The sequence below is a fragment of the Glycine max genome, chromosome 8, assembly GCF_000004515.6.
Source record: "Glycine max cultivar Williams 82 chromosome 8, Glycine_max_v4.0, whole genome shotgun sequence".
NCBI lineage: Eukaryota > Viridiplantae > Streptophyta > Magnoliopsida > Fabales > Fabaceae > Glycine > Glycine max.
This window is the reverse complement of record NC_038244.2, coordinates 29,240,097-29,267,954: the sequence shown is the minus strand read 5'-3', so window position 1 is coordinate 29,267,954 and position 27,858 is coordinate 29,240,097. Positions and strand designations below refer to the sequence as shown.

Sequence of the window (27,858 nt, the reverse complement as noted above, 5' to 3'; positions counted from 1 at the left end):
ACTTCATCACAACATATTTAATTTTGAAGTAACATACTCCAACATAGGTAACATGTGAAGGTTGTTGTAACTATTGTGTTAGTGTTTTGTCCTTTGTTTAGACTTCACAAAATCTCTCTAGTCTTCATTCTGATGTTACACACCAAAACTTCTCTAGGAAAAAATCTTTCTTGTCTTGATTTTGGTCTATCATTCGAGTATCATTTTGATGTCCACATTCTCAGAGTCCTCAATTACACCATTTTGATGTTGTATGTTCATTGTAGTCTTTGATAAATCTTCTATGTAAGGCCTTCTTGATGTCTTTGCAACTTGGTAAAATTGAGATCTTCAAAGAGAAGCATTGACTTCATCAATAGATGGGGTTCTTTCAAATCTTCTAAAGCTTCTCACTTGAAATCACAATAGAGACATCCATTATGAGCTTATTTTGAACTCATCATAACACTTGTTATGCCGTGTGCGTTGTATATGTATCATTTGTAGATATGTTGTCTTGCATAGATTTCTTGCATATGATGTTCTTTGAGAGAGTTCACTGATGTAGATGGAAATCCAGTGAATGTTCTTCTTGTGGGGGATACTTTGATGAGAAGACATGACAAACTTGTATTCCAAACATTCTAGTGTGAGCTTGTTGTAGCTTGTTGTGCTTGCTACTATTTTTTATTTCGTTGACCCTTTGAATTGCCAAGATGGATTTCAATGTATGCATGAATTTTGTAGAGGATTCTATCCTTGACATTCAGGAATTGGTCTCATGTTAGTTGGACCACTACAACATAAGCAATTTTCAATGCATTGTTGTTGTGTTATATTGTGAGGACAAAATGACATCTTTATCTTGATCATCAATTTCATCCAAGATAAAAATCATATTAGCTCATGACTTCTTCATGAAAGATATAGATATTTCTCTTAGATTTTCAATAGACACTGATATCATCTCAAATGCACTTTTGTAGCTCAAGCAGTCTTCAAGTTATTGCATACATGTCAAGTTGTCTTGGCATATTTTCGTTTGCAACTTCGGGCTCAATTTTGTCCATGGTCCAAGTTATTTCAGACCACAACTTCTTCATGAAAGATCTTTCTTCAAGCTTTCCATAGAAACCAATAACATCTCAAATGCATTTTTGGAGCTCCATATACAATGTTTAGAATGAACTCATCCTGTTGATGAAATACCATTTTGAGTATATTGTAGCAATGTTGTTTTACAATTGTTTATAATTGTTCCATCTAGAGCAATGTTATTCTTGTCCTTTAGTTGTTGATTTCTTCTCTTGGCTTAATGTTTTCTCTTCTCCAATGAGCATGTTGACTTCATTGTAGTACATAGCCAATGACACTTTGAGTCTTCTTTTGAGCTTATAAGCCTATCATCCTTTCTAAGTGACTCGCGATAGCCTTTAGTTTACTTCAATTGTTATTCTTTAAAATACTTGTCTTTTTTTAATACACTTAAGCAAACTCATCAGTAGGAATAAGCTCAGAAGACTTATGATTTGTGTTCAAAAGATTTGTCATAATTAAAATAGAAAGGGTTTTGGACTCAACACAAATAACATGCTTATATTTCCAACATACTGAACTTAAGGCGTCATTTCAGTAAAGCATGAACATGATTGACCATGGGTTCAATACACTATTTTACAATAGAATTTGGGGCTTCGTATCAACATAGGCACAAAGTTTAATCTTTGATGAGTTGAAGTGCTCTCTACCACCATTGGTGTTGATAGCTCTGCTTATGGCTTAACACTCAGAACTACTCATGGCCTACCATGTACCTATGAACTAGTTAGGTATAACCATATGATTGGCTCAATACCCTTGAAGTTCATTCATGTGGATTGGAATATGTTATCCATGAATGGTACAAATGACAAATGTGATTCTTGGGGGACTTAACATTCACAAATGAAGTTGATGTATTGTTAAAGAGATTTTCACAGCTTGATGTGGACGAGAAAATCACATTGAAGAGTAAGGGTCATGAACTTGCATTTTTTGAATACCACTTCAATGTGTCCCCCTCCAGAGAAGGGTGTGCCAAAGTCTATGAGATCTATTAAACGTTCACTTTCAATGTGAGAGCAAGTAGATGAAATGAACATGATGGTTGGTAGTTCAGGAACATGATGGATGGGGTTTGTAGATAATTGAAAATGATGAAGTTTGCACTTTGTTTGAAAGGATTTGGTTAAGAAATGAGAAAGTTATGAGGATTTGAAGTTTTAGGAATGGAGGGTGCCGTCAATGAGAGAGAGAGAGGAAAAGGGTTCTGAAATAAGAGAGAGAAAAAGCTGCATTTATAGGCAGGGATGAGTTGTAATCGATTACAACAAATTACAACCTATTGTAATCGATTACAGGCGTAATCTATAACTACCCACAGCCTCTGGTATTGTAATCGATTACATCAGTCTTGTTCTATGGTAATCGATTATAGGGATTGGTGATCGATTACCAGACCCTAAAATATGATTTTCAAGTCTAATAATCATGACAAACAATTTATTATAAGAAACCAATATAGACAATCAAGATAAATATTTATCATAAACAATCATGATAAACAACCATAAAAAACAATCATTATAATTAAATTAAACAATCATTATAATTAAATTAAACAATCATGATAAATGTAGAAGCAAAGACTTTGATGTTTTGATGATGCCAAAGGATCATGCGCTTCTCAAGTTTAATTCAAGAGGATCATGTGCTTCTCAAGGTTAATTCAAGACAAGAATCCAAGAAATTCAAGATATATGATCAAGATAATCTCTAGAGACTTGGGAAGGGAATTCCAAGTTGAAACAACAAGAGGTTTGGCCAAAGAATTTAAGCTAAAATGTTTTTACAAAAGATTTACTCTCTGGTAATCAATTACCAGAGGATGTAATCAATTACCAGTGGCCAAAATACTTCTTGAAATGCTTTTAAAATGATTTTGAATACTTTTGAAAGCATGTAATCGATTACATGAGTATTGTAATCGATTAACAGCAGTTGAAACTATTTATAACAACTATTAGAAATTTGAATTCAAATTTTACAATGTGTAATTGATTACACTTCGATGGTAATCGATTACCAGCATTTATTGAACGTTTTTAATTCAAATTTTAAAGCCTGTAATCAATTACACAAGTCTTGTAATCAATTACCCGAGGAGATTTTTAGAAAATATTTTCCAAGAGTCACATCTGTTCAAATGGTTTTTGAATGGCCATCAAAGGTCTATTTATATGTGACTTGGAACACGAATTTGCTTAGAGTTTTTCTGAACAAAAAAGTCTTATCCTCTCAAAAGCAAAATTGTCTTATCCTCTAAAATATTCCTTGGCCAAAACAATTGCAATTCAATAAGGAATTATTTGAGTGCTTCATTGTTCAATCTATCTCTTTCAAGAGAGATTTCTTCTTCTCTTCTTCTTACTTCTAAAAAGGGATTAAGAGACCGAGGGTCTCTTGTTGTAAAGCAATCTGAACACAAAGGAAGGGTTGTCCTTGTGTGGTTCAGAACTTGTAAAGGGTTTTTACAAGATAGTGGAACTCTCAAGCGGGTTGCTTGGGGACTGGACGTAGGTACAAGGGTGTGGCCTAACCAGTATAAAACTGAGTTTGCACTTTCTCTTCCCTTAATCTCTTTTATTTATTGTTGCTTTACATTTACATTCAGATTGGTTATTTTGAATCATCTTTTAGAAATCTATCTTTAAGGGAACTTGGAACTTTCATTAAAATCAAAGTAGAATTTTAATTGGGGAAATAGTTTGTAATATCTTAATTCAAATCCCCTTCTTAAGATATCTGAGGCCACTTGTCTAATAATAAATAACCATAAAAAACAATCATTATAAACAATCAAAGTGGCTAGGAATCTAAGTTATTTGGGTCTATGAGTTCTAATTTTCTTCTAATAGCAAAGAAATTTTCTTTGGGGAGAGGTTTAGTAAAGATATCAACTAACTGATTTTTTGTGTCAACAAATTCTAATATGCAATCTCCTTTTTGAAAATGGTCTCGAAGGAAGTGATGCCTTATTTTAATATGCTTTGTTCTAGAGTGCAGAATAGGATTTTTGGACAGATTGATTGCACTTGTATTGTCACAACGGATAGGTATATGAACAAGCTTTAAGCAATAGTCAGAGAGTTGTTGTCTCATCCAAAGGATTTGTCCACAAAAACTTCCAGCAAAAATATATTCCACTTCTGCAGTTGATATGACAACACTATTTTGCTTTTTACTATGCCATGATACTAGAGTAGAACCAATAAAATGACAAGTGCCACTAGTGCTTTTTCTATCGGTTTTTCATCTAGCAAAATCAGAATCAGAGTATCCTACTAAGTTATAAGAGGAATCCTTATGATACCATAACCCTAGATTTATAGTGCCTAATAAATATCTTATTATTCTTTTAACAACACTAAGGTGAGATTCTTTGGGATTTTCTTGATATCTTACACACATACAAACGCTAAACATTATATCAGGTCTACTTGCTGATAAATAAAGAAGAGATCTGATCATACCTCTATATTTCTTTATGACTATTGATTGACCGGTTTCATCTTTATCCAGATAGCAAACAGTGCTCTTAGGAGTGGCCATTTGTTTAGCATTTTTCATCTCTAATCTGTTAAGCAGTTCTTTGCAATATTTTGACTGACTGATAAATATTCCATTCTTTGTTTGTTTTATTTGTAGTCCAAGGAAGAAATTCAACTCTCCCATCATGGACATTTCAAATTCACTTTGTATATCTTGAGAGAATTCTTTGCATAGAGAATCATTAGTAGACTCAAAGATTATATCATCAACATAAATCTGTACTAAAAGAATATCATTCATTTTTCTTTTGATGAAAAGTGTGGTATCAACCTTTCCTCTTGTGAAGTCCTTTTCTAAAAGAAATTTGCTCAAACGTTCATACCAAGCCCTAGGGGCTTGTTTTAAACCATATAGAGCCTTTTTCAATTTAAAGACATGATTGGACATATCTGAATTTTCAAAAACCAGGAGGTTGATCAACATACACTTCTTTTTGAATAAAACCATTTGAAAATGCACTCTTAACATCCATTTGATAAAGTTTAAAATCCATTATGGATGCAAAGGCTAATAACATTCTAATGGTTTCTAATTTGGCTACTAGAGCATATGTTTCTTCATAATCTATTCCTTCTTCTTGATTATATCCTTTAGCCACTAATCTAGCCTTATTTCTAATAACTATTCCATGTTCATCCAATTTGTTTCTAAATACCCATTTAGTTCCTATCATTGGATGATCATTATGTTTATCAACTAATTCCCAGACTTGATTTCTTTCAAATTGATTCAACTCTTTTTGCATAGCAATAATCCAATGTTCATCAATTATGGCTTCATTTAAGTTTTTAGGTTCAATTAAAGAGAAAAAATGCCATATTATTGCATGCATCTTTGAGAGAGTGTTGAGTTGTTACCCCTTTTGAGATGTCACCGATGATATTATCAAGAAGATGATATCTTGAAGTTCTCCACTCTCTTGGAAGATCTATATTTGTTTGTTTCATTAATTTGAGAGTCTTCATCATTTCCATCTCCTTTGCCTTTATGCCATTTTTCATGAATGTGCATGTCTTCTAAAGAATTTGTAATATCATCAAGTGTTTCCTTCCTTGGCCTTATAGGGTTAGTCTCATCAAAAGCAACATGATATAGATTCTTCAATAATCATAGTTCTTTTGTTATAAATTCTAAAAGTTTTACTATTCGGGGAATAGCCAAGGAATACCTTCATCTGATTTTGCATCAAACTTACCTAAGTTGTCTTTCTCATTGTTTAACACAAAACACTTACATCCAAAAACATAAAGATGAGAAATGTTTGGTTTTCTTCCTTTGTACAATTCATATGGTGTTTTCTTTAAGATAGGTCTAATTAAAGCTCTATTCATTATATAGCATGCAATATTGACAGCTTCAACCCAGAAATATTTAGGAAGATTTGTATCACTAAGCAAAGTTCTAACTATTTCTTCTAAAGATCTATTTTTCCTCTCAACTACTCCATTTTGTTTAGGGGTTCTAGGTGCAGAAAAATTATGTCCAATGCCATTTTCATCACAAAATAATTCAAAACTTTTATTTTCAAATCCTCCTCCATGATCACTCCTAATGGATGTAATGTTAAGATTTTTCTTGTTTTGAATGATTTTAGCAAGTTTCTTAAAAGTATGAAAAACATCTCTTTTGTGAGTAAGAAATAATGTCCATGTGAATCTTGAATAATCATCAACTATAACAAGGGCATAATAATTTCCACCAAAACTCATGGTTCTAGAATGACCAAAAAGATCAATGTGCAAAAGTTGTAAGGGTTGAGTGGTAGAAACAATATATTTTTTTTATTTGAAAGAGACCCTTACTTGTTTTCCTTTTTGACATGCATCACATAATCTATCTTTTTCAAATCTGTGCTTTGGTAACCCAATTACTAAATCTTTAGAAATTAATTTATTTAATTGTTCCATATTTATATGAGCAATTCTCCTATGCCATAACCATGATTCATTATCTTTGCAAAAAAAAAAAATATTGAGCATGATTTGATGTTTTATCTAAATTTATCATATATACATTATTAGTTCTATATCCTATATGTTTTATATTCTTGTTGTCATACCCTAATTTCGTCCGAGGACCATTGTTTGATGGCATGCAACCTTCGCTTGACCGCTTCGAGGAACTTGACACCCATCGTTAAGCAATCTGTAAAGTTCCGTAACATTCCAAAAGCCGAAGAAGGGATGGTTACGTAATCCGTAAAGTTTCATGACATTACGGAAAGAAAACAAGTATCGTTACATAATTCGTGAGGTTCCGTAACATTACGGAAAAAAGAATCAGCAAAAAAGGGGCCAAGGGGGGTTATTTAGTAAAATGAGGGGTGCAAATAGTAATTTTCAAATCTGGGCCCTTCTAGAGGTTTCTGGGCATTTTCTCGCTTAAGGTGGAAGCAACCTAGCTCGCCTGGGCGAGCTAGGTGGCAACCACCTCCCTCGTTTTGTTAAAAAATGGGCTTATGGGGCTTCCGGGACACCCGTAATGCTTTCGTAAAATTCCCATAACCCTAAATAAGCATATTTCATTTAATATGGGTGAGAAGGATGAGAAAAAAAAGAAGAAAATCAAGTCCTATAGGCTTCCGTAATTTTTTTCGTAAATTACGAAAGAAGGGGGTGAACTTGTCAAAATGGGGGGGGGGTGCAAATAGAAATTTTGAAATTTTGAATTGGGTTTTCCAGATTGTTTTTTGAAGCTGGGTTTGAAGGGGGAGGAGGTTGTCTGGGTGAGCTGGGCGGCAACCTCCTCCCCCCTTTTTCCTATAAAAAGGAAAAAGGGGGTTGTTCTAAGGGTCCCTGATTCCATTGGCTATGCGTTTCAGCTGTTTTGGTTGAAAAAAATTGTTTCCATGAAGAAAATCCAAGCCGAGGTGCTTTCGTAACACTTGCGAGATGTTTCCGTAAGCAAATATGTGAAGGTTTTCCTCCGTTCTTCACCCGTTCTTCGTTCTTCAACGGGTAAGTTTTCAAATTCGAGACTTGTAATTCATTTCTTGTTTTTTGGCTTTCATCTTTATTTCGTTCAATTTCGATTTCTTTTCTTCCGTTTTTAACGAGCTTTAACCGATCGTTTAAGCCGTTTTCTCGCCTAATAAATGATAAAATGAATTTCAACTGATCATTTGCGTTGTAATCTCGTTTAATCACTGTTAAAACAAAATCTAATCGATCGTTCATGTTGTAACCTCGATTAAACCAAAAAAAGCAAAATAATAATAAAATAATCAAAATATCTTGAAAAATAATAATAAAATAATCAAAATATCTTTGAATAAAATAATAAAAAACAATCAATCGGACGTTTTTCATTGGAAGTTTCCTTGAATGAATTGATTAATAACCAAAGTGAAACTAAGGCTAAAATCAACTCATAAATCAAGTTTTGTCCGAAAAATCACTAAAAATCGTTTTAAGGTCCAACGCCTTAAACGGTCTTCTTTGCTTTTATCGGTTAACATGGACCGTTCAAAAGCATAAAATCAACATGTAACTTTACCGCTTTCGTGAGAACTACGTAGGTCTGATTTCCTCTTCGATGGAGGATATGTAGGAGCAAAAGCCCCGCTTTTGTCGACCTTGTGAGATGGTTAGAGGTCCAACGCCTTAGCTTTCTCACCAAGTAAAATGGATCATTTTAAGGTCCAACGCCTTAAATAACCACCTTCCTAGTAAAAAGAATCACTTGATTCGCCCCCTTTTGAAAGAACTACGTAGGTCTGATTTCCTTATCACAATTGAGGAATACGTAGGAGCAAGGGAAACACCCTTGTCGACCATAAAAAGATAAAAAATAAAAAAGGCATAAAAACGTAAAAGGGAAAATAAAACAATTGGAAGTCATCTTTGCACACTCGATTAAAGGGTGTCATCCCTTGTGGCGGACGTGTGGGGTGCTAACACCTTCCCCGTGCGTAAATACAACTCCCGAACCTTTCACACTTAAAGTTCGTAGACCACATCATTTTCGGTTTTTCCGACGTTTTCCTTGAACAAACGTTGGTGGCGACTCCGCACATTTTCCTTTCTTAGAAGACGCACCCGTGAGCCCTCGCGTCGCCCTCCCGTCGAAGGGTAGGTTGCGACACTTGTCATGTTTATTTTCAATAAAACAATTGTGAGAATCAAATGATACTAGAAAGCCTTTATCACATAATTGGCTAACACTTAGTAAACTATGCTTGAGACCATCAACAAGTAAAACATTTTCAATGGAGGTAGATGGATTCGTACCTATTTTTCCGACTCCAAGAATTTTACCTTTGTTGTTGTCTCCATAAGTCACATGTCCATTATTCTTGGGAGAAATATGAGTAAACTTTGATGCATCTCCCGTCATGTGTTTAGAGCATCCGCTATCAATGAGCAACTTCTTTTCAAAGAATCCTCTTCTTCACTTTCATAATTTTTGGCCATGAGACTTAGATTCACGACTTCATTTTCTAAATCTCCTGATGAATCCATGTTGTTATCTTCCCAACTGATGTATACTTTCTTTCCTTTCTTGTCTTTGAAGGTTTTCTTGTCAGATTTTTCCATTCTTATTTTGAAACTAAGACAATCAACTCTTAAATGTCCAGGATGATCACATTCACAACACTTTGGAACATAAGAGGAATCTTCTCCCTTCTTCTTTGGATTGAAGTTTGTTTTTCTTTTATTTCCTTTGTTTCTTAGAAACTTATTGAATCTTTTTACGAAGAGACTAAAATCATCATCTTCTTCCATTTCATTCAAAATCCTCTTTGTCACTTTCTTCCTGAATAGAAGATGATGCTTTAAGTGCAATTCGTTTCTTTTTCTTGTCATTTTCTTCATGTTGGTTTAGTCTCATAAGTTCCATTTCATGTTCTTGAAGCTTCCCAAAAAGAGTAGCAAGAGACATGTTGGTGAGATCCCTTGATTTTGCAATTGTAGTTACCTTTGGTTGCCATTGTCTGCTTAAACATATCAACACTTTGTTAATGAGATCCTCATTAGGAAATATCTTTCCTAATAATGCAAGATGGTTAACTATATGCGTAAATCTCTTTTGCATATCTTGTATGGTCTCATTTTGATTCTTTCTGAAAAGTTCATATTCATGTGTGAGGGTGTTTATTCTAGATCTCTTTATATCAGTTGTGCCTTCATGGGTTACTTGTAATGTATCCCACATTTCTTTTTCATTCTTACAATTTGAAACTCTAAAGTATTCATCCATGCCTAGTGTAGAAGTAATTATACTTTTAGCCTTTAAGTTATATTGCACCATTCTTCTTTCCTCCTCATCCCATTGTTCCCTAGGTTTTTCTATAGTTGCATTTCCTGCTACCATTGTAGGGATGAAGGGGCCAATTTCAATGGCTTCCCAGATGTTTAAATCTATAGCCTCTATGAAAATTTGCATACAGGTTTTCCAGTAATGATAATCCACACCATTAAAGATAGGAGACCTATTAATGGAGTTTCCTTTAGGAAATAGAAAGTTTGATGAGGCCATAACTATTCTTGAAGTTTTTAAACTTTATACAAGAATCCGGCTCTGATACCACTTGTTGAACAAGTGGCCTCAATAACTTAAGGGGGGGGGGGGGGGGCGAATTAAGTTTAAAAATTTCCCCAATTAATCAAGTTCTAATTCCCTTTTTAAATTTATATGTTTAGAATATTGAAGATCAAGATGAAGATGAAGATGTAAACTATTTCAACAATATTCTTCAAGTATGCAACATAAAAATATGCAAGATAAAATAATCAAGATAGGGAAGAGAAAAATGCAAACTCGTTTTATCCTGGTTCAGCCACTTTCCGTACCTACGTCCAGTCTTCAAGCAACCCACTTGAGATTTTCCACTAACTTTGTAAAACTCTTTACAACTTTTGAACAACCTTGGGATTCCTCTCCCTAGTGTTCAGGATTCTCACAAGTCAAGAGACAAACAGTCTCTTGATTACAACAATGTTTTTTAGAAAGTACATAAGATTTTCTCTCTTTTTAGAGATGATGATACAAGATGAAGATCTTAGAAGAATACTCAATTGATTTGCAAGTGTTTGGCCAAAGATTTGTTTTTGAGAGAATATGTCAATTAGGTTCTGATGGAAAACTCTAAAGATTTTCATAGACAAGTCACATATTTATAGGCCCTTGGTGGCTTTTCAAAAACTTTTGAAGAGATGTGACCTTTCAGAATTTTTTTCAAAAATTCGCTCACTGGTAATCGATTGCAGCTTCTTGGTAATCGATAACACATTTATGTTTTGAAGGGTCATGACTTTTCAAAGTTAACTTCTGAAGTTTCGTCACTGGTAATCAATTACAGACAAGTAGTAATCGATTACAACATTTAAAACTCATATTTCAACAGAAAACTTCTTTTTTTGAAAAAGCTTTTATGTAATCTGTCTCTGGTAATCATCGATTACAATATATGGTAATCTATTACCAGTGCAAAACCATAAATGTTTGTACTGATAAAACATCTTTTAAAGCTTTATTTAAACATTTGAAAATCAAGCTTTTGAGGCCAAACCTTATTAATCAATGTGAGATTCTTTTAACAAATAAAACTAAGCCTTATCTTTCTCTTGATCTTGAATTTAGACTTGTAGTAACTTTAGACTTGAAGCAATCTTGTTCTTTTGGCATCATCAAAACCTGTATACATTCATTCACACAATTTATACTTAGCACAATATTCTAATATATGGTGTCTTTTAAGAAACAAACTTGAAGATGTTTAAGTACACATAGACAATCAAATTTCACTACAAAAAAAACATGATTTAGCGACTGAAGAACTCGTTAAATCGTCAAATTCTGTCTTTAAAACTGTTAGTGACTGAAACAACGACCGAATAATGTGTGTCGCAAACACACTAGTAGCTAAGCTCTTAGCGACCGAACTAGGATTTGGTCTCTATTTAACAACCAAACAGTTCGGTCGCAAGTAAATAAAATTCGGTCGTGGTTGCTATTTTTCTTGGGACAAAATTAGCGACCGACACCTTCTGATTCTAATTCAGTCGCTAAAATATAATTAAACTTTCAATATAAAATAAATTAAAATAAAATTCGGTTGCTATTGAATAATTAATTTTTCCATACAATTTAAAAATAAATGTATTCGGTCGCTAATTTTATAGTAAAATGAATTAAAAATAATGTCGTTCTTTAGTTTGGTCGCTATTTAATAATTAATTTTTAGTTATAAAATAAATTAAAAATAAAATTTTGTCGCGAATGAATATTTATTTTTTAAATAATTTTTTTTAAATACAATTCGTTTTCTATTTAGTAATGAATTTACTACATTTGAAATGTGTATTTTTTCATTTACTACATTTTAACCTGCTTAATAACTATCGACTGTATAATCAAACTTATAAATAAAAGTGGGCATTCATAATGTGTAAATATTTCTAATAACAAAGTTCTTATTTAAAGATTGATAAACTGCACATTCAAAGTTTTTGAAATTTGAATAAAATGTAATGTCAAAGTTTAATAAAGTTCAACAATCTCATTCATCTAAAGGAAGTAGGAAAGAAAGAATGAATCCAAAGCATACACTGCCTCACATGAGATGGATATGGGCATGCATGTGGAGATTCAAACAACAAACTAAAATAAAATAAGAGGCCTGTCCTAAGATGAAAAGGAACAATCTACAAAAAATGGAAATTTTCATGCATAAGAAGCTTATTGATTCTATTCATGAGAATCATGATGAACCTATCAGCAAATGGAAAGCAAACAACTAAATCTCAAAATATATAACAACGCATAAGAGGATGGAGATACCCTTAGTTTTTCTTAAATGCTTTGATTGAATTTAAACCACAACATTTCAATCTTGTCTTATCACATTCAAAACAGAAGAAATTGAGAAAATAACAATAGCAAAATCTGTTTATCTACATAAAGGAAAGGCTAAAAATATAAGTTACCCAATTTTTGAGCCATTCTTCCCCACAAGAATCTTGCATTTGCTTAATTTGCTAGAGATGAAGTGTTGCTCAATCCTAAGAAAACCATCTTGTAACTTTTTCCAGTCAATTAATTGATGCTCAACATCATACAAAATTTCCTGAATTGATAAATATGCTTGTCAATATATAAAATATTGTAACACTATTAGCCAAAGAATATATTTCTTACAATTTTTAGCTATATATTAGAAGAATCAAGGAATCCAACAACTACCTGATGTAAGTCCAATAACCTTTCACGCACAACTTCTAATGCTATCATCTTCATAACTTCCTCACTCATGGTAAATGGATCTTCTTCCCAGGCTCGTCGAACTGCCTATGCATAAGAATCAATTAAAAAGCCAAAATTAAGTCTGGGATTATCTAATCAAAGATGTCTGCAAGAACTATAAAAAAATGTAATTATAAAAGAAAATAAATGCAAATATGCATGGTAACAAAAACAAAGCAATCATGATAGTAAAAGTAATAACTAACTTTTATCCCACCAGGTGGGGCAGTGGCAGTTTCATCCTATGCCTCAAAAAACACATTGTTGGTTCCTTAGAGGAAACATTAAATCATTTTTTTACACCTAGTAGACACTAGAAGTAGAAAGATCCATGTCTGCTCCATCAAGTACTGAGTCAGATCTTTTACTCATGCCCCCCTTCAGTCCTGATATCATGAAATTCCTAAATAAAAATAAGTAGAAAAAAAGAAGTTATTAGAAGCTAGCTTAAGAACTAGAGTCAATCCACACAAAAGTTACAATCATACTGCAGACCATTATTGTCTACCCTAGTCTTTCTAGAAGAGAACCTTACCTTTCATATCTAGGGAGATCTTTGAATTCTTTAGCAACCTTCAGTAAGTCTTTCTTTTTTTCTACTAAATTAATCTTGTTCATGCAAAAAAATTCTCCTTTGATTTGGAATCAATTGAGATCCCATTCGTTTAATTAATTGTCATTTGGCCAATTACCATACCAATACATGCATACAAATGTTTTTAAAATTCAAAGAGATACCAAAAATCCCAAAGTACTTTCCAACTATTAAGTTAAGCAACAATCTAAATTTAATGAATTTCCAACTAATTGGGATATAACATGAATGCTAATAGATGAGCAAGACATATTATTCATATCAAACTTTTTGTTGATTCAAAGGTATATATTAAGAGGAAACACAACCAAAGACATATTTGCTAGAATAAGTAAAATAGCAAAATTGGGAGAATCTAAAATATGAACTCTTGTAATTGATGATGAACATAAGTGGTAACACAAGTAGAACAACATAGCACAACTTTTATTAAGACAAGTTTTGGAAACACAGCTTTTATTATAGTGTAGAAACTATTGGGCATTTCTAAAAAAAAAAAAAACCGTTGGGCATGTTGGGGCGAGATGAAAAGATTAAAGCCTATGACATCAAGAACACTAGGCATCCATGTAGGAGTGTGGCAGTCACATTGCGTGATTAAAAAGAATAAAGTAAATTTTGACCTTTTGGTTTTAAAATAAAAGGACCAAATTGAATCTAAAGAATTAATTGGAAGACCAAAATGGCATTTAAACAACAAAAAAATACATATAGAAGGTGTATTTAGAAAATAATTAAGGTGCATTTAGTAATTGCCATTTGTTTTTCCTTTTCTTGGGCCACTTCCCACACACCCAACCCATAAGGATGAGGCTGATGCTAGGTGCACCCAGCATTATTGCTGGTGCACCCAACATTTTTTAAAAATGCCAGAAATGCCCCTTCTTCTATCTTCTTTAAAAAGATGGGTGCATAGTGCTTTTCGCTGTAAAGATTTTTTTTCTTCCGTTTCTCTCTTTCGTGTGATTTTTTCTTGTGATAGGTGAGCTTCGATGAAGGTGAAGGGGCCGGTGTTCATTGTTGCGGTGGTTGGTTCGACGTCAGTGACAAACAAGGTACACATTTCTGCTGGGTGTGCGTGAGTGGGGTGGTCCGTAAATTATACGAATCAACTTGATTCGTAAGGCTGATACGGATCAAGTTGATCCGTATGTTGATATTAAGCATACGAATCAACTTGATCTATATAAGCTTACGAATGAAGTTGACCCGTAAGGTTTATACGGATCAAGTTGATCCGTATAAGCCTTATGGATCAACTTCATCCGTAAGCTTATACGGATTTTGAATTTGTAACATTTATTTAAGTTTAATTTTTTTTAACTATTACTTTGTTTGTATTGTCATTTTAAAAAATAATTTAATTGTTTATACATGTAGAATGATATAGGGTTTTTGCATTTTACTAATCATGAGTTATTGTGACTGGCAGTAAAGGATTAGGTGTATTATATGTATAGTGCGGTTACTAATCATGAGTTATTATGTAGAGTTTTGTATTATATGTATAGTGTGGTTAGGTGTTGTGTGTCTGTGTTGAAATTTATGATTTATTGTTAAGATGGACGAAGATCAATGGATGTATGACACTATAATATTTGAAGAAGTTGATATGGATGATCAAAATGAACAAGAATGTGGTGTGAATGAACCACAAGTTGATTGTTCAGATTCGTTCAATACTTCTCAGGTAATAATGTTCATTATTGTTAGTAATTTAATAAAATGAATGTGTTGTAGAAAACTAAAATTGTCTGGGTTGCGTTGTAGGTGTTTGGCAGCCGAGATGATGTTTTGCAGTGGGCTCGATCCGTTGCTCATGAAAACGAATTTGTGGCGGTCATTATAAGGTCTGACACAAACACTAGTAGTGGAGGAAGGAGTTCATTTGTGTTAATTGGTTGTGAAAGGAGTGGTGAGTATAGGTGTAGGAAGAAAGAATTTGTTAGAATAGATACTGGGACTAGGAAATGTGGTGTCCCTTCAAGCTTTGTGGCAAACCAGTGGTTGGAGGGCAAGGTTGGACGGTGAAGTTGATGTGTGGGATTCATAATCATGAATTGGCCAAGATATTAGTTGGACATCCATACGCTGGGTGATTGACTAAAGCTGAAAATACACTTATTGCTGATTTGACCAAGTCAATGGTGAAACCAAGAAACATCCTGCTAACTTTGAAGGAGCACAATGTCAATAGTTGTACAACCATCAAACAAATATACAATGCAAGAAGTGCATACCGTTCCTCCATTAGAGGAAGTGATATTGAAATGCAACATCTAATGAAGCTTCTTGAATGGATCAATATATTCATTGGCATAGATTAAAGGATGAAGACGTGGTATGTGATATCTTTTGGTGTCACCCGGATGCAGTGAAGTTAGTCAATGCATGTAATTTGGTGTTTTTGATAGGCAATACCTACAAAACAAATAGGTACAAACTCCCACTACTTGATTTTGTTGGGGTGACACCAGCAGGGATGACATTCTTTGCTGGTTTTGCATATCTAGAGGGTGAACATCTTAATAATGTGGTATGGGCTTTAGAACAGTTCTGAGGTATATTTTTAAGACGCGATGTCCTCCCTGAAGTTATTGTGACTGACAGAGACCTAGCATTGATGAATGCAGCGAAAACTGTATTTCCTGAGTGTACAAATTTGTTGTGCAGCTTTCACATAAACAAGAATGTCAAGTCCAAATGTAAATCATTAATTGGTAAAAAAAAAGCTTGGGAGTATGTCATGGATGCCTGGGGAATTCTGGTTGATTGTCCTTCGAAGCAGCAGCTCGATGAATGCCTGAAGAAGTTTGAAATGGCTTGTTCACCTTGGCCAATGTTTGTTGACTATGTCAACGAAACATGGATAATCCTACACAAGGAAAAATTTGTTACTGCCTGGACAAATAAGGTGATGCAATTAGGAAACACAACAACAAACAGGTATGAAAATGTTCAATTATTTCTATTAACGTTGATGAATTGATGGAATTTTATTATTGTATATGTTTATTGTTATTTGTGTATTTGAAATGTAGGGTTGAATATGCTCACTGAGCTTTAAAAAGAGTGTTACAGAATAGCCTTGGAGACTTATGCAGTTTCTAGGATGCCATGAACAACATAATGACGCTAGAGCACACTGAAATTAAGCATTCTTTGAAACAAGTACACACGTCGTTGGACATGTCTTTAAAAAAACCTTATACAAGAGGCTTCTTGGAATGGTTTCAAGGTATGCTTTAAATCAGATTACTGCTGAGTTTGAGTGTGTACATTATGCTAGCAAGAATCCTTCCACTTGTGGTTGTGTCATGAGAATCACGCACGGTCTTCCTTGTGCATGTGAGCTATGTAAATATGTTGTTGGTTGCATCCCACTAGATTCAATCCATATGTTCTGGAGGAGACTAAGTTTTTCAAACCAAGGGTTATCTGAGCCCGAAGTGAGCATCAAGGAAGAGATGAAAACCATATCTAAAAGATTTGAAGAACTTGATGTTTGTGGTAAGTTTACTCTGAAGAGTAAACTTTGGGAAATTGCATACCCTGATCAAAATTCTATGTGTCCTCCTCCAGCAAAGGTTAACACAAAAGGTGCACTGAAGAAACCGATGAACAGAAACCCAAGGTCAACAAAGTGTGATCCATCTTACTGGGAGTATGTAGATGCTTTTCATTCTGTGCAAAATAGAAATTCGTCAGTGAGGCCTAGTGCATCATCTTCTGACCAGCCCAATCCAAGAAGGATCATGCCTATGTTGGATCAATTTCAGCTATTCATGCAGGATTTCATTTACAACATTGTGGATGTCAAACCTGACAGAAACTGTGGATATCAGTCGGTTGCCGGTTTATTAGGTATGGGTGAAGAGTCTTGGTTGTTGGTCCGCAACCATTTGCTTAAAGAACTTGGCAAATTCTCAGATGACTATATCAAGCTCTTTGGTGGCACGAACAGATTTGAAGAATTAAGGATGTCACTACTTGTTGATGGGTTAACCAAGGTATGTAATTTATGTTTTGTTTTTTAAGAGTTAACTTTAAAATTAACTTTGACATCTATATTTGTTTCATTCAGGTGAATATGGATAAGTGGATGGATATAACCGACATGGGATATGTCATTGCATCAAGGTATAATGTAATCCTTGTATCGCTGTCTCAACAACAAAGCATGACATTCTTTCCTCTTAGAAGTCAACCACCAACAAATTCTTTAGTGCATCGCATAATTTGTATCGGTCACGTCTATGACAATCATTTTGTTCAGGTACATTCTAGATATATAGCGTTATTTTTAAATTTATGCAATTAGTTGTCTATGGTTGAGTTAATATTGTTTCTGCATGTAGAACAAGTTTATTTAAAAGACCGTTATCATTTACCGCCTGTAGCATTGTTATGGTCTACCAATTGTCATCCTCAGGCAAAGCAGTGGCCAACTCCATATATTAGTAGAATGCAACATTACAAAAGCTTCATGATGTTCAAAAGATACTATGTTGACATAAATGAAGACTGAACATGTACCTTTTAATGGCTGAATTTGTTGAATTAAGTTATCTGTCTTTGTATATTTGTTGAATTAAGTTTGAACACATTAATTTTTAACTCATAGTTCACACCAAGTTATGTACATTGTTATGTTTGTTTAATTAATTTTCACTTATTTTATAATGAATTATTACTTAAAATTTGAGAATTAGTCCCTTAATTATATTTTAAGATTTAACTTGGTTTCTTAATTTTTTAATGTACGCATGTATGATAAATCGTTGTCTGAGTTGACAACACATTGTGAAATGCATGCGTATTAACATAAAGCGTGACAGGACATTGTAAGACTTGAAAACACATTGTGATGCAAGATAAAGCATGAGACGACATTGTTGTAGTTGACAACACAAACAAAAATCATCTGCACGTGTCTTTATTTTTTTAAAAAAAATTGAAGCAATGATAGTGAAAATCATTTATATATATGACACACCCAAACACTGTAAAAAATCACACATTCTCTCCCAACCCAATTCTTAGAACAAAGTATGGCATTCTTGGGAGAAACAAGCAGTCAGAGAATTGTGAACTCGACATTAGGTTTTATTTTTTCTAATGGATTGATTGTTCACAATGACAGTGGTGTTTATTTTCAAACTTCCACTCCAGTACCCATTCGAGTACCTAACGCTTGTGATTTTCAAACGTTAAAAACCAAAATACACAATATCCTTCAGCTAACCAATAAACAATATTTGGATGAAATTTACTACCGACAACCATTCACAGATACAAGTAACCAATTTCGCTTTCAATGTATGCAACTAAAAAATGATGATGATGTTAACACAATGTTAATGTGTAATCATTAATTTTCATGTGTTGGTCCGATTGAGTTATTATGCACCATTGGTAGAACACCAGATGGTATATTAAACTTACTTGAAGCGACTATGACCCCTACTCATGATGCCCTGCTATATTACAACAGGAGGTGGAACATGCCACGCCAACGTGAGTTTGTTGGTTACTTGTTCACAGGAAAAAATCCCAAAAAGTTTGACATTCCTTCCGGATGTACCATGGATGAACTGAAGGATTTGATCAAGCAAGTTGCGCCTCATGGGATTCCCCCTTATGGTATTCATGAAACACAAACGGTAAGGCGATTGTTTTTTTGACAACCAAGCCACCATGAGTATTCAGATAAAATTATGAAATTCGAAATTATTGAACTGAAAACCAACGATGATGTGCTAAAGGTCTTAGTGCAGTCTAACTACTAGAAACAATTTGGGACAATAGAAACTTTAGTTGTTTTTAGTAAACGTGTAATGAAAATGGAAGACGTGTCCTTGTCGCAAAATTAGCATTACTTAGTTGTAGTATTTCATGCAAATTTTATTTCTTTCCACTATGTTGAAGTTAATGTAATGTTTGAATTTGTGTCCATTACGGAATGAAACCGTATGATTATTATTTTATGTTCATGGTTTACCTAAATCAAGAAATTGGTTAAATTAAAATGATAACAGTGGGAGCAGGGCCTAATTGGCTTTGTGCTCACCACTCACCAGGGGTTTGGAGAGTTATCCTCTCTACACTTTGCTCACTATCCAGGCACGTCTCCTGAGCACATTTTATCCCCTCATCTTCTTCTTCGAAATTATGCAATCACCAATCACAATCAACCACAAATTAACAGTACAGGGTTGCTAGATGAAAATTACTCCATCTTTTATCTTAATTATTTCGATTTCATTGTTTCGGCAGCTTAGTGTGTATCATTGGATTAGTGTTGATAAAATTAATTTAAAAATGATGATGTTTTCATAATAAAATCAAATTAAAAGTAAAATTTAATATAAATTATTGGATTTAACGCAAAAAATATAAATTTAAAATAGTTCCAACTCATAATTAATTATGAACTTATCATTAATTCTGAATTTTTTTGTAAAATAAAACAAAATATAATTAAAAAATATATCTAAAATTAATTTTAAACTCAGAAACAATTTACTAACGTGAAACAAAACACATACTTCACATAATTTAGATGCAACACTTAATGACTAAAGATACTTTAAGGCTATGTTTGTAACAAAAGAGAAAGATAATATTGATGAGATAGAAATGAGGTAGGGATGTTTGGTAAGTAAGAGAATAAGAAAAAATAATTTCAAAATTAGTGAGATCCATATTGTATTATTTCAAAATAGTTTTTAGTTGTTTGCGTCAATTTGGAATCACATTCATACTATTTCGACGAATTTGGAATCAAGTAATTTAAAAATAAGATTTTAACGTTAACACTAATATTATAAACCAAAATAACTTAAAATATACAAAATGTTCAGTAAAAAACAAAGTGTTTTCAAATACAGGAAAAGTATATACATCGTCCAAATATGATAATATAAAATGTGTAAAGAAACTATGGTTGATCCGTGTGCCGCCTACGTCGAGACCTCACATACACAATGCCATCTTCTGTGACTCACCTGGCAATCCTGATGCATTCTTCCATGACCTCGTGTGTCTCTGTGCCTGCCGTGACTATCCTAAGGTTGAGCAGACGCTCCAACCTTTCAACAATTGCATGGCAAGCATCCTGTTAAATAGAAAACAAACAAATTAGATAAATTAGTATTAAAATAATTGACGTAAATGACATTTGATACAACTAAGCAAATAGTAACACTTACCACTGCATGTCTAGGCTGGTCCACATCAAAACGGGCATGTGTTGGTGCTGCTGCTGGCTCTAGGACCTGAGGGATATGTGGCTCCACAAATGAGGCATCATGCGTCACAGGTGGATGTCGCGGCGAATCTGATTGTTGTGTCGCGGTCATGAATGGATGAGAAATGACGAAGAACTAGTCCATGCACTCGGGCGCACACTGACCTGGCACAAGACATATCTCACCTGCTGGTGCAAGATGGTCTGAGTGTTAGACAAGTGGCCTCAGATATCTTTAAGAAGGGGGGGTTGAATTAAGATATCAAAGACTATTCCCCAATTAAAATTTTAACTCTCTTCTTGAATTAATAATTTACCCTTAATATGAGTTACTCAAAAGATAATTCAAAGTAAACTTCTTTAAAGCAAAAAATAAATGACAATAAATAAAAGAAGTTTAAGGGAAGAGAGAATGCAAACTCAGTTTTTATACTGGTTCAGCCATGCCTTGTGCCTACGTCCAGTCCCCAAGCAACCCGCTTGAGATTTCCACTATCTTGTAAAATGCCTTTTACAAAGTCTGAACCACACAGGGACAACCCTTCCCTTATGTTCAAAATTCCTTACAACTCAAGAGACCCTCGGTCCCTTAATCAATCTCTTTGAATAAGAAGGGGAAGAAGAAGAATTCTCTCTTTTAAGAGAAAGATATAACAATTGAAGATCACTCAAGATTCCTTATTGAATTTGCAAGTGCTTGGCCAAGGAATATTTTAGAGGATAAGACAATTTAGTTTTTGAGAGAATGAGACTCTTTGTGCAGCAAAAACTCTAAGAAATTTCGTGTCCCAAGTCACCTATATATAGGCCTTTGATGGACATTCAAAAACATTTGAATAGATGTGACTGTTGGGAGTTATTTTTGAAAATTCCTTACTGGTAATCGATTACCAAAATGGTGTAATTGATTACAGGCTTTGAAATTTAAATTCAAATTTCTAAAGACTGTTATAAAGCATTTAAAACTTCTGGTAATTGATTACAAGTCTTGTGTAATCGATTACAGGCTTTTAAAATCAAATTCAAAATTTTAAGAACATTTTAGAAACTACTTAAACCATTGGTAATCGATTACATCCTCTGGTAATCGATTACCAGAGAGTAAATACCATATTTTTGAAATTTCAAAAAGCTTTTTGGAAAATGTCCTTTGGCCAAACCTTTTGCATCATCAAGTAAAGAATGTTGTCTAAGACTCTAAGGACTAACTTCATCATTTATCTTGAATTTTTGAGTCCTTGACTTGGATTAAACTTGAAAAGCACTTATCTTGTGGCATTATCAAAACTTCATATTAAGTATGCTTCTACACTGAGTGGTACGTCCACCTGTCGTCTATTTTTTCAAATGACACCCATGAATCGATAGCCTCTGCAGGAATACTTTGGACGTATCTGAACTGGCGCATGACCCTCTCTGGTTGGTGTCTGACGACAACGGGCCCCCATCGTAGCTGACCAGAAAAACATGAAATCAAATCAAACTCCCGAACGGGTCGATGCTCCCCATAAGGCATCCAACAGACATCAGGAATCCTGAGTCGATCTAGACGCTGCCTGTATGTCACTGTGGATATGAACTTCAAAGTCGCCTTCATAGCAATCCACCGACATGCACGTGGTGACACCTCATCATAGTCCGGATCAGCCATACACTCCACAACTGACGGAAAGTGCTCATATATCCAACACTACAAAGATTACATGAAAATCATACAAATTTTAAATGAATGTCTTAAATACCCTATTTAAAACATTGTTGTAATTAACTTATGAAAAACATATTAATTACATGTAAAAAAGTTATGTAACCAGCAAGCTGTCAGCTGCTGCTCCTACAAGCATCATTCAAATGATCATACATATGCACTAGGGCAGCAGCTCCCCATGCATAGCTCCTACTCTGACTCAAGTCACGCAGAGAATCTAAGAAGACAACATGAACATGGGTTGCACTCTTGTTAGCAAAAAGAGTGCAACCTAAAAGATGAAGAACATAGGCACGAGCTGCAGGTGTCCAATGTCTGGCCTGACATATGGTCTGATATATATCTCGTAGCCAAGATAGGCATACATATGGTCCATGACACTGTGCTGTCTCAGCTCTGGCTACCTCTCCGGAGACCTCTAGTAACTCAACCAACATCAACACGGCCTCATCGACATGGAGAGGCTCAAATGTATGGAAGGCGCCAACAATGAGAAGATGAAGCAGAGACGCCACATCATCTAGGGTGATGCTAACCTCCCCCACAGGAAGATGGAAACTGCTAGTTTCCCTGTGCCACCTCTCCACGAATGCAGATATAAGTCCCCAATTGCCAGTGTCTACTGAACACGTGATCAAAGGACTTAGTCCTGTGGCAGCAACTAGGCCCTCAATTTCAGGAGCAGGCCTACCAAATTTCTACACCTTCCTCCCATGGGAGGATAACTTCAATTCAGGACGGTCTTGAATTGAAGTATAAAGGAATAGACACTTTATTATCATAATAATTTAAAGGAACACAAATTTCAATAATAACAGATACTTAACAAATAAGTTAACTTGAAAATTATAAATACCTCTCGGTTCCATACGCTGACTGCAACATGATCAGCATACTCCATAAGCATTGATGGGTCACACAGCCCACTTGGAAATCCCTCAGCATCATGACCAGCGTCTGCTGATGTGAACCTTACGGGGTAGAACTTTTGATACAGGCTACGGAGATTTGGATGACGCCACCTCCGGAGAGGGAAGATAAGTCAGGGTAGACGCCACTTCCAGTGAAGGAAGATATGTCAAGGTAGACGTCACAAGGATTACCTTGATAAGTCTGATAATTGGTTCAACAAGGAACCCAGAGAGAAACTCTCACCCAATTTTATGAAAATGCCAAAAGTCCCTTTTATTGAAAACAAAAACCAATACTTACAGTGTATCTGAACAAAAAGATAAAAATAGACATGGGCTTCTAAATAGTTTAAGCCAAAATTACAATAAATAAAAATTATTAATAAAAATAGAACATATTTATTATGGGCCTTCAAATTAATCTGGGCCTTCAGCAACAATTAATAGTCTTGATAATGTCTCTGCCTCTGGGCCTTCATCCTTCTCCACTCGAGGGCTTTGTCCTTCTCCACTTGAGCCTTTGTCCTTCTCCACTTGGGCCTTTAGCCTGTATTTGGCCAGTTTCAGGATTCTCATCATTCCCTCCTTCTTGGAAAACATTTGCCCTCAAATGTCCAGGATCATCACCGAGTTCAAGTACCACTTCCTTCCTTTTCTTGTTGGCTTGCTTGGTATAGCTTTCATTCTTCTTTTCAATTTGCACCTTCACTTGGTCATACAATCTTTTCATATACTCAACTTTGGCCTGTGCATCCTTATGTTGAGTCTCTTGGGGCTTGCTGTTGTAAGTTGGCCTGTTAGGCAATGAAGCTTCTGGAAGGAGATCAACTTGATGTTCTATGCTTCTTGAAGGTGGCAGTCCATGAGGAATCTCCTTGGGAAAAACATCTTTAAATTCCTGCAATAAGGGTTGAACACTAGGAGAAACATAAATAGTTAACTGATTAAAATTATCACTCTCTCTGTCTTATGTATCACTCCATCTCTCAAGTGTATCACTCTTCCTTTTTCTATTCATCTGTGATGCCTCACTATTGTCTCTCTCTTGTTCTCTCTTTTCTCTCCTTCTGATTTGGTCATAACACACTTCTCTGAGGGATAGAGGTTTATGAATAATTTTTTGGTCATGGTGCTGGAAAGAAATCTTGTTGGTGAAGCCATCATGCACTGCTTTGGTGTCCTCTTCAATGTTGGCCCTCACTAGTGCCATCTCCATCTCCTTGTCCTCAACAATCAAACTTCCCTGGGATAACCTCTAGAGTTTCTATCGCATGGTTCTACTGTAGCTAGTTGGAACATACCTCTTTCGCATAACCCTTCTCATCTCAGTCCATGTATCTATCTCCCACCCTTCTTCTCTCTTTGATTTTTCTTCCACCAAACAAGGGCATAGTCTGAGAATGTAGCAGCTGCTAACTTCACCTTCTACTCTTTCGGATAATCATTGTAGGAGAATGCATGCTGAATCTTCATCTCCCAGGTAAGGTAGGCGTCTGGGTCACTCCTGCCTTTAAAAGAGGATACATTGAGTTTTACTCCCTCAATTTTGTCTTGCCCCTCTATTCGGTTCGATCTATCATTGACCCTTCTGTTGCCACCATAAGGTCTCCCAGCATTTGGATTCATTTGGTGCTCTAGTCCTTTTATTCGTCTGTAGAGCTCTTTATTGCTACATTTCAACAAACGTTGCATTTGTGTAGTCATCGTGTCCAGTAATAAGCGCTGAAATCCATCCAGTTGATGATATACACCACCATTGTCACCAGCTCCTGCCATGATTAAGGAACAAAGAATTTTGCAGTAATTTAAAAAAAAAATTCAGGACCTCACCACACTACTCACGTGTTTCTCTTTTTGATGGTAGTTCACTCGTGTTTGATGCTCTCAATATAGGCTTTTGTGTAATGTATTCCCTCTTGCCTTTTACCACTCGTGTTCACTCTTAAGTTCCTGGATGGACCAAATTAGACACACAAGGTAATATAAAATAAACGAAAAGACAATATAATTATCACAGACTGAGTAACAGATTTGATTTGGGATAACAACTTGGATTTGATTTGGATAAAAGATCAGATTTGATTTGGATAATATAATAGATTTGATTAATTTGGATAATAGATATGATAACAAATATGATAACAGATAAGATAACAGATATGACAAGTAAACTTCCAATGCTCATAACTTTTGCTACGGTTGTCCGTTTGAGGCCCACTATATATCAAAACGCTCAGAATTCAGAGGAGAATCCAGATGAGGGAATTTGGTACACGATTTTATACCAAAAAAAGCCTCTAACTGCCTCAATTTCGTGTTCAAGGATCAAACACCCTTTTTTTTTTCTTCTTTTCTTCTTTTTTTTTTAAAAAAAATTCTGCAACTTTTTTTTTACTTGAAACAGAACTCAAACAGATTTTTTTTGACACAAAGTCTGAAAGACACAAGAAACAAGAACAAGAACAAAAACGTGACAAGAATAAGAACAAGAACGAAACAAAGACACAAACAAGAACGCAACAAGATGCAAACAAGAAAACAAATAACAGAACAAGGACAAAACACGAATCTGGAAAAATTACAAAGAAAAATAATAGGATAGGATAAAACCTGTATCAAGAGCCGAAGCTCTGATACCAGATGATGTGAACCTTACGAGGCGGAACGTTTGATACGGGCTACGGAGATTTGGATGACGCCACTTCTGGAGAGGGAAGATAAGTCAAGGTAGACGCCACTTCCAGTGAAGGAAGATAAGTCAAGGTAGACGCCACAAGGATTACCTTGATAAGTCTGATAATTGGTTCAATAAAGAACCCAGAGAGAAACTCTCACCCAATTTTATGGAAATGCCAAAAGTCCCTTTTATTGAAAACAAAAACCAATACTTATAGTGTATCTGAACAAAAAGATAAAAATAGACATAGGCCTTCTAAATAGTTTGGGCCAAAATTACAATAAATAAAAATTATTAATAAAAATAGAACATATTTATTATGGGCCTTCAAATTAATCTGGGCCTTCAGCAACAATTAATAGTCTTGATAATGTCTCTGCCTCTGGGCCTTCATCCTTATCCACTTGGGCCTTCATCCTTCTCCACTCGTGGGCTTTGTCCTTCTCCACTAGGGCCTTTGTCCTTCTCCACTTGGGCCTTTAGCCTGTATTTGGTCAGTTTCAGGATTCTCATCATCTGCAACAGGTGCATGTACGTCTGCAGCTACCACAGGCTCATCCTCGGCAACAGGGGCAACTTCCTGTTGCCTACATGCCGATGTTGTAGGCCTTCACCGCTGGGGAGCATCATCTAAATCATGACGATCCTTTCTCCCTAAAGCTCTGCCAATAACCCTACCTAAGGTACGACCTAAGCCTCTAGTCCTAACCATGATATGCAAATGTCTACCACAAATTCCATCACTAAACCACACAAATTCGTCACAATATTAACTTGTTCAAACAAAACAAAATTCAACTACTTATACCCTTCAAAAAGTAATTTCATTTTCAGGTGCTCATAAACTCTATAATGCGTACTCGTTGTGGGAGTTAGTTAATGACATTGGAGAGAAGAAGGAGAGTGGACTCCTCAATGTTAGGATTCTAAATCAGTTTATTATTTCCTTCTCCAGGTTTTGCAAAGGGAAGGATGGATTAGAGGTGTTTGATAAATTTGAGGCTTTTCATTGTCTGCCTGATGCAGACACTTATTACTTTACAATTTTGTTGTTACAACGTATTCAAAGGTTGGGGAAATGGGGAAACCTGTGGAGATGACGAGTTTGAGGGAAAGTACGGGCTGCAGACCAGATGTGTACACTTACATTATTCTCCTTGTCCATCTCCTTGACAACTCTAATCAAACCCCTCGTGATGCCCTTGAGACGCAAACCACTCCCTTTCATTTCCTCCTGTAGCTTTTCTACCATTTCCTAATCCAAAGCCTCCAACCAGAGAGATTGTATTAACTTGTCATACTCATCAACGCTTGGATGGACACCATAATCTTCCATCTCCCCACCATTTGAATAAGCGCTAGCAAGAATAGTGAAGTGTACACATATGGTCTCATGGCATACACTGCTTATACCTTACCAGCATAAGCAAATGAAGGGCATCGATGTTGTATAACTTGTTTTAGAAGATTAGATGGCACTAACTGCATGATTGAGTCGTTGTTCTGCCTTTACCTAAAAATCCATAAATTTTACATGATTGAAGTACTTATAATTATCACTATCATAGTATTATAGTTTTTGGTGGTGTTTATATTGTATTTTGAATTAACTTTTTGTTTATACTCTAATCAGGAGTTTGAAGACACACTTGGTTACATAGCTAAGATTCGCTCCCTAGTTGAATCTTATGGCATATGTAGGATTGTCCCTCCAACTTGTTGGGTACCACCTTGCCTTCTTCAGGAGAAAGATTTATGGGAAATGCAAAATTTCCCAGTCATATTTAGCAAATTGACATGCTTCAAAACAGGGAACCCATGAGAAAGAAAATCAGGGGAAGGAAA

The 27,858-nt window shown here is 35.0% G+C and overlaps 1 protein-coding gene across 1 annotated transcript; it reads right to left on the bottom strand.

The window, feature by feature from the left end:
• Positions 1–22,538: 22,538 nt before the first annotated feature.
• On the bottom strand, positions 22,539–27,265 carry LOC102660934 (protein MAIN-LIKE 1-like). The gene is made up of 2 exons (XM_006586416.1): positions 27,161–27,265; positions 22,539–23,123 (listed from the first exon to the last, which is right to left on the bottom strand). The coding sequence occupies exons 1-2, from the start codon at positions 27,263–27,265 to the stop codon at positions 22,539–22,541; spliced, it is 690 nt and encodes a 229-aa protein (XP_006586479.1).
• Positions 27,266–27,858: the final 593 nt, after the last annotated feature.

What these genes read in the sequence shown, in the direction of transcription:
- LOC102660934 (XM_006586416.1), bottom strand. Translation starts at nt 27,265, where the DNA reads ATGGTAGAAAAGCTACAGGAGGAAATGAAAGGGAGTGGTTTGCGTCTC. An exon ending in AGATGGACAAGGAGAATAAT is followed by an intron (nt 23,124 to 27,160) that starts GTAAGTGTACAC and finishes AGGAAGGTGTAG; the next exon opens with AAATTTGGTAGGCCTGCTCC.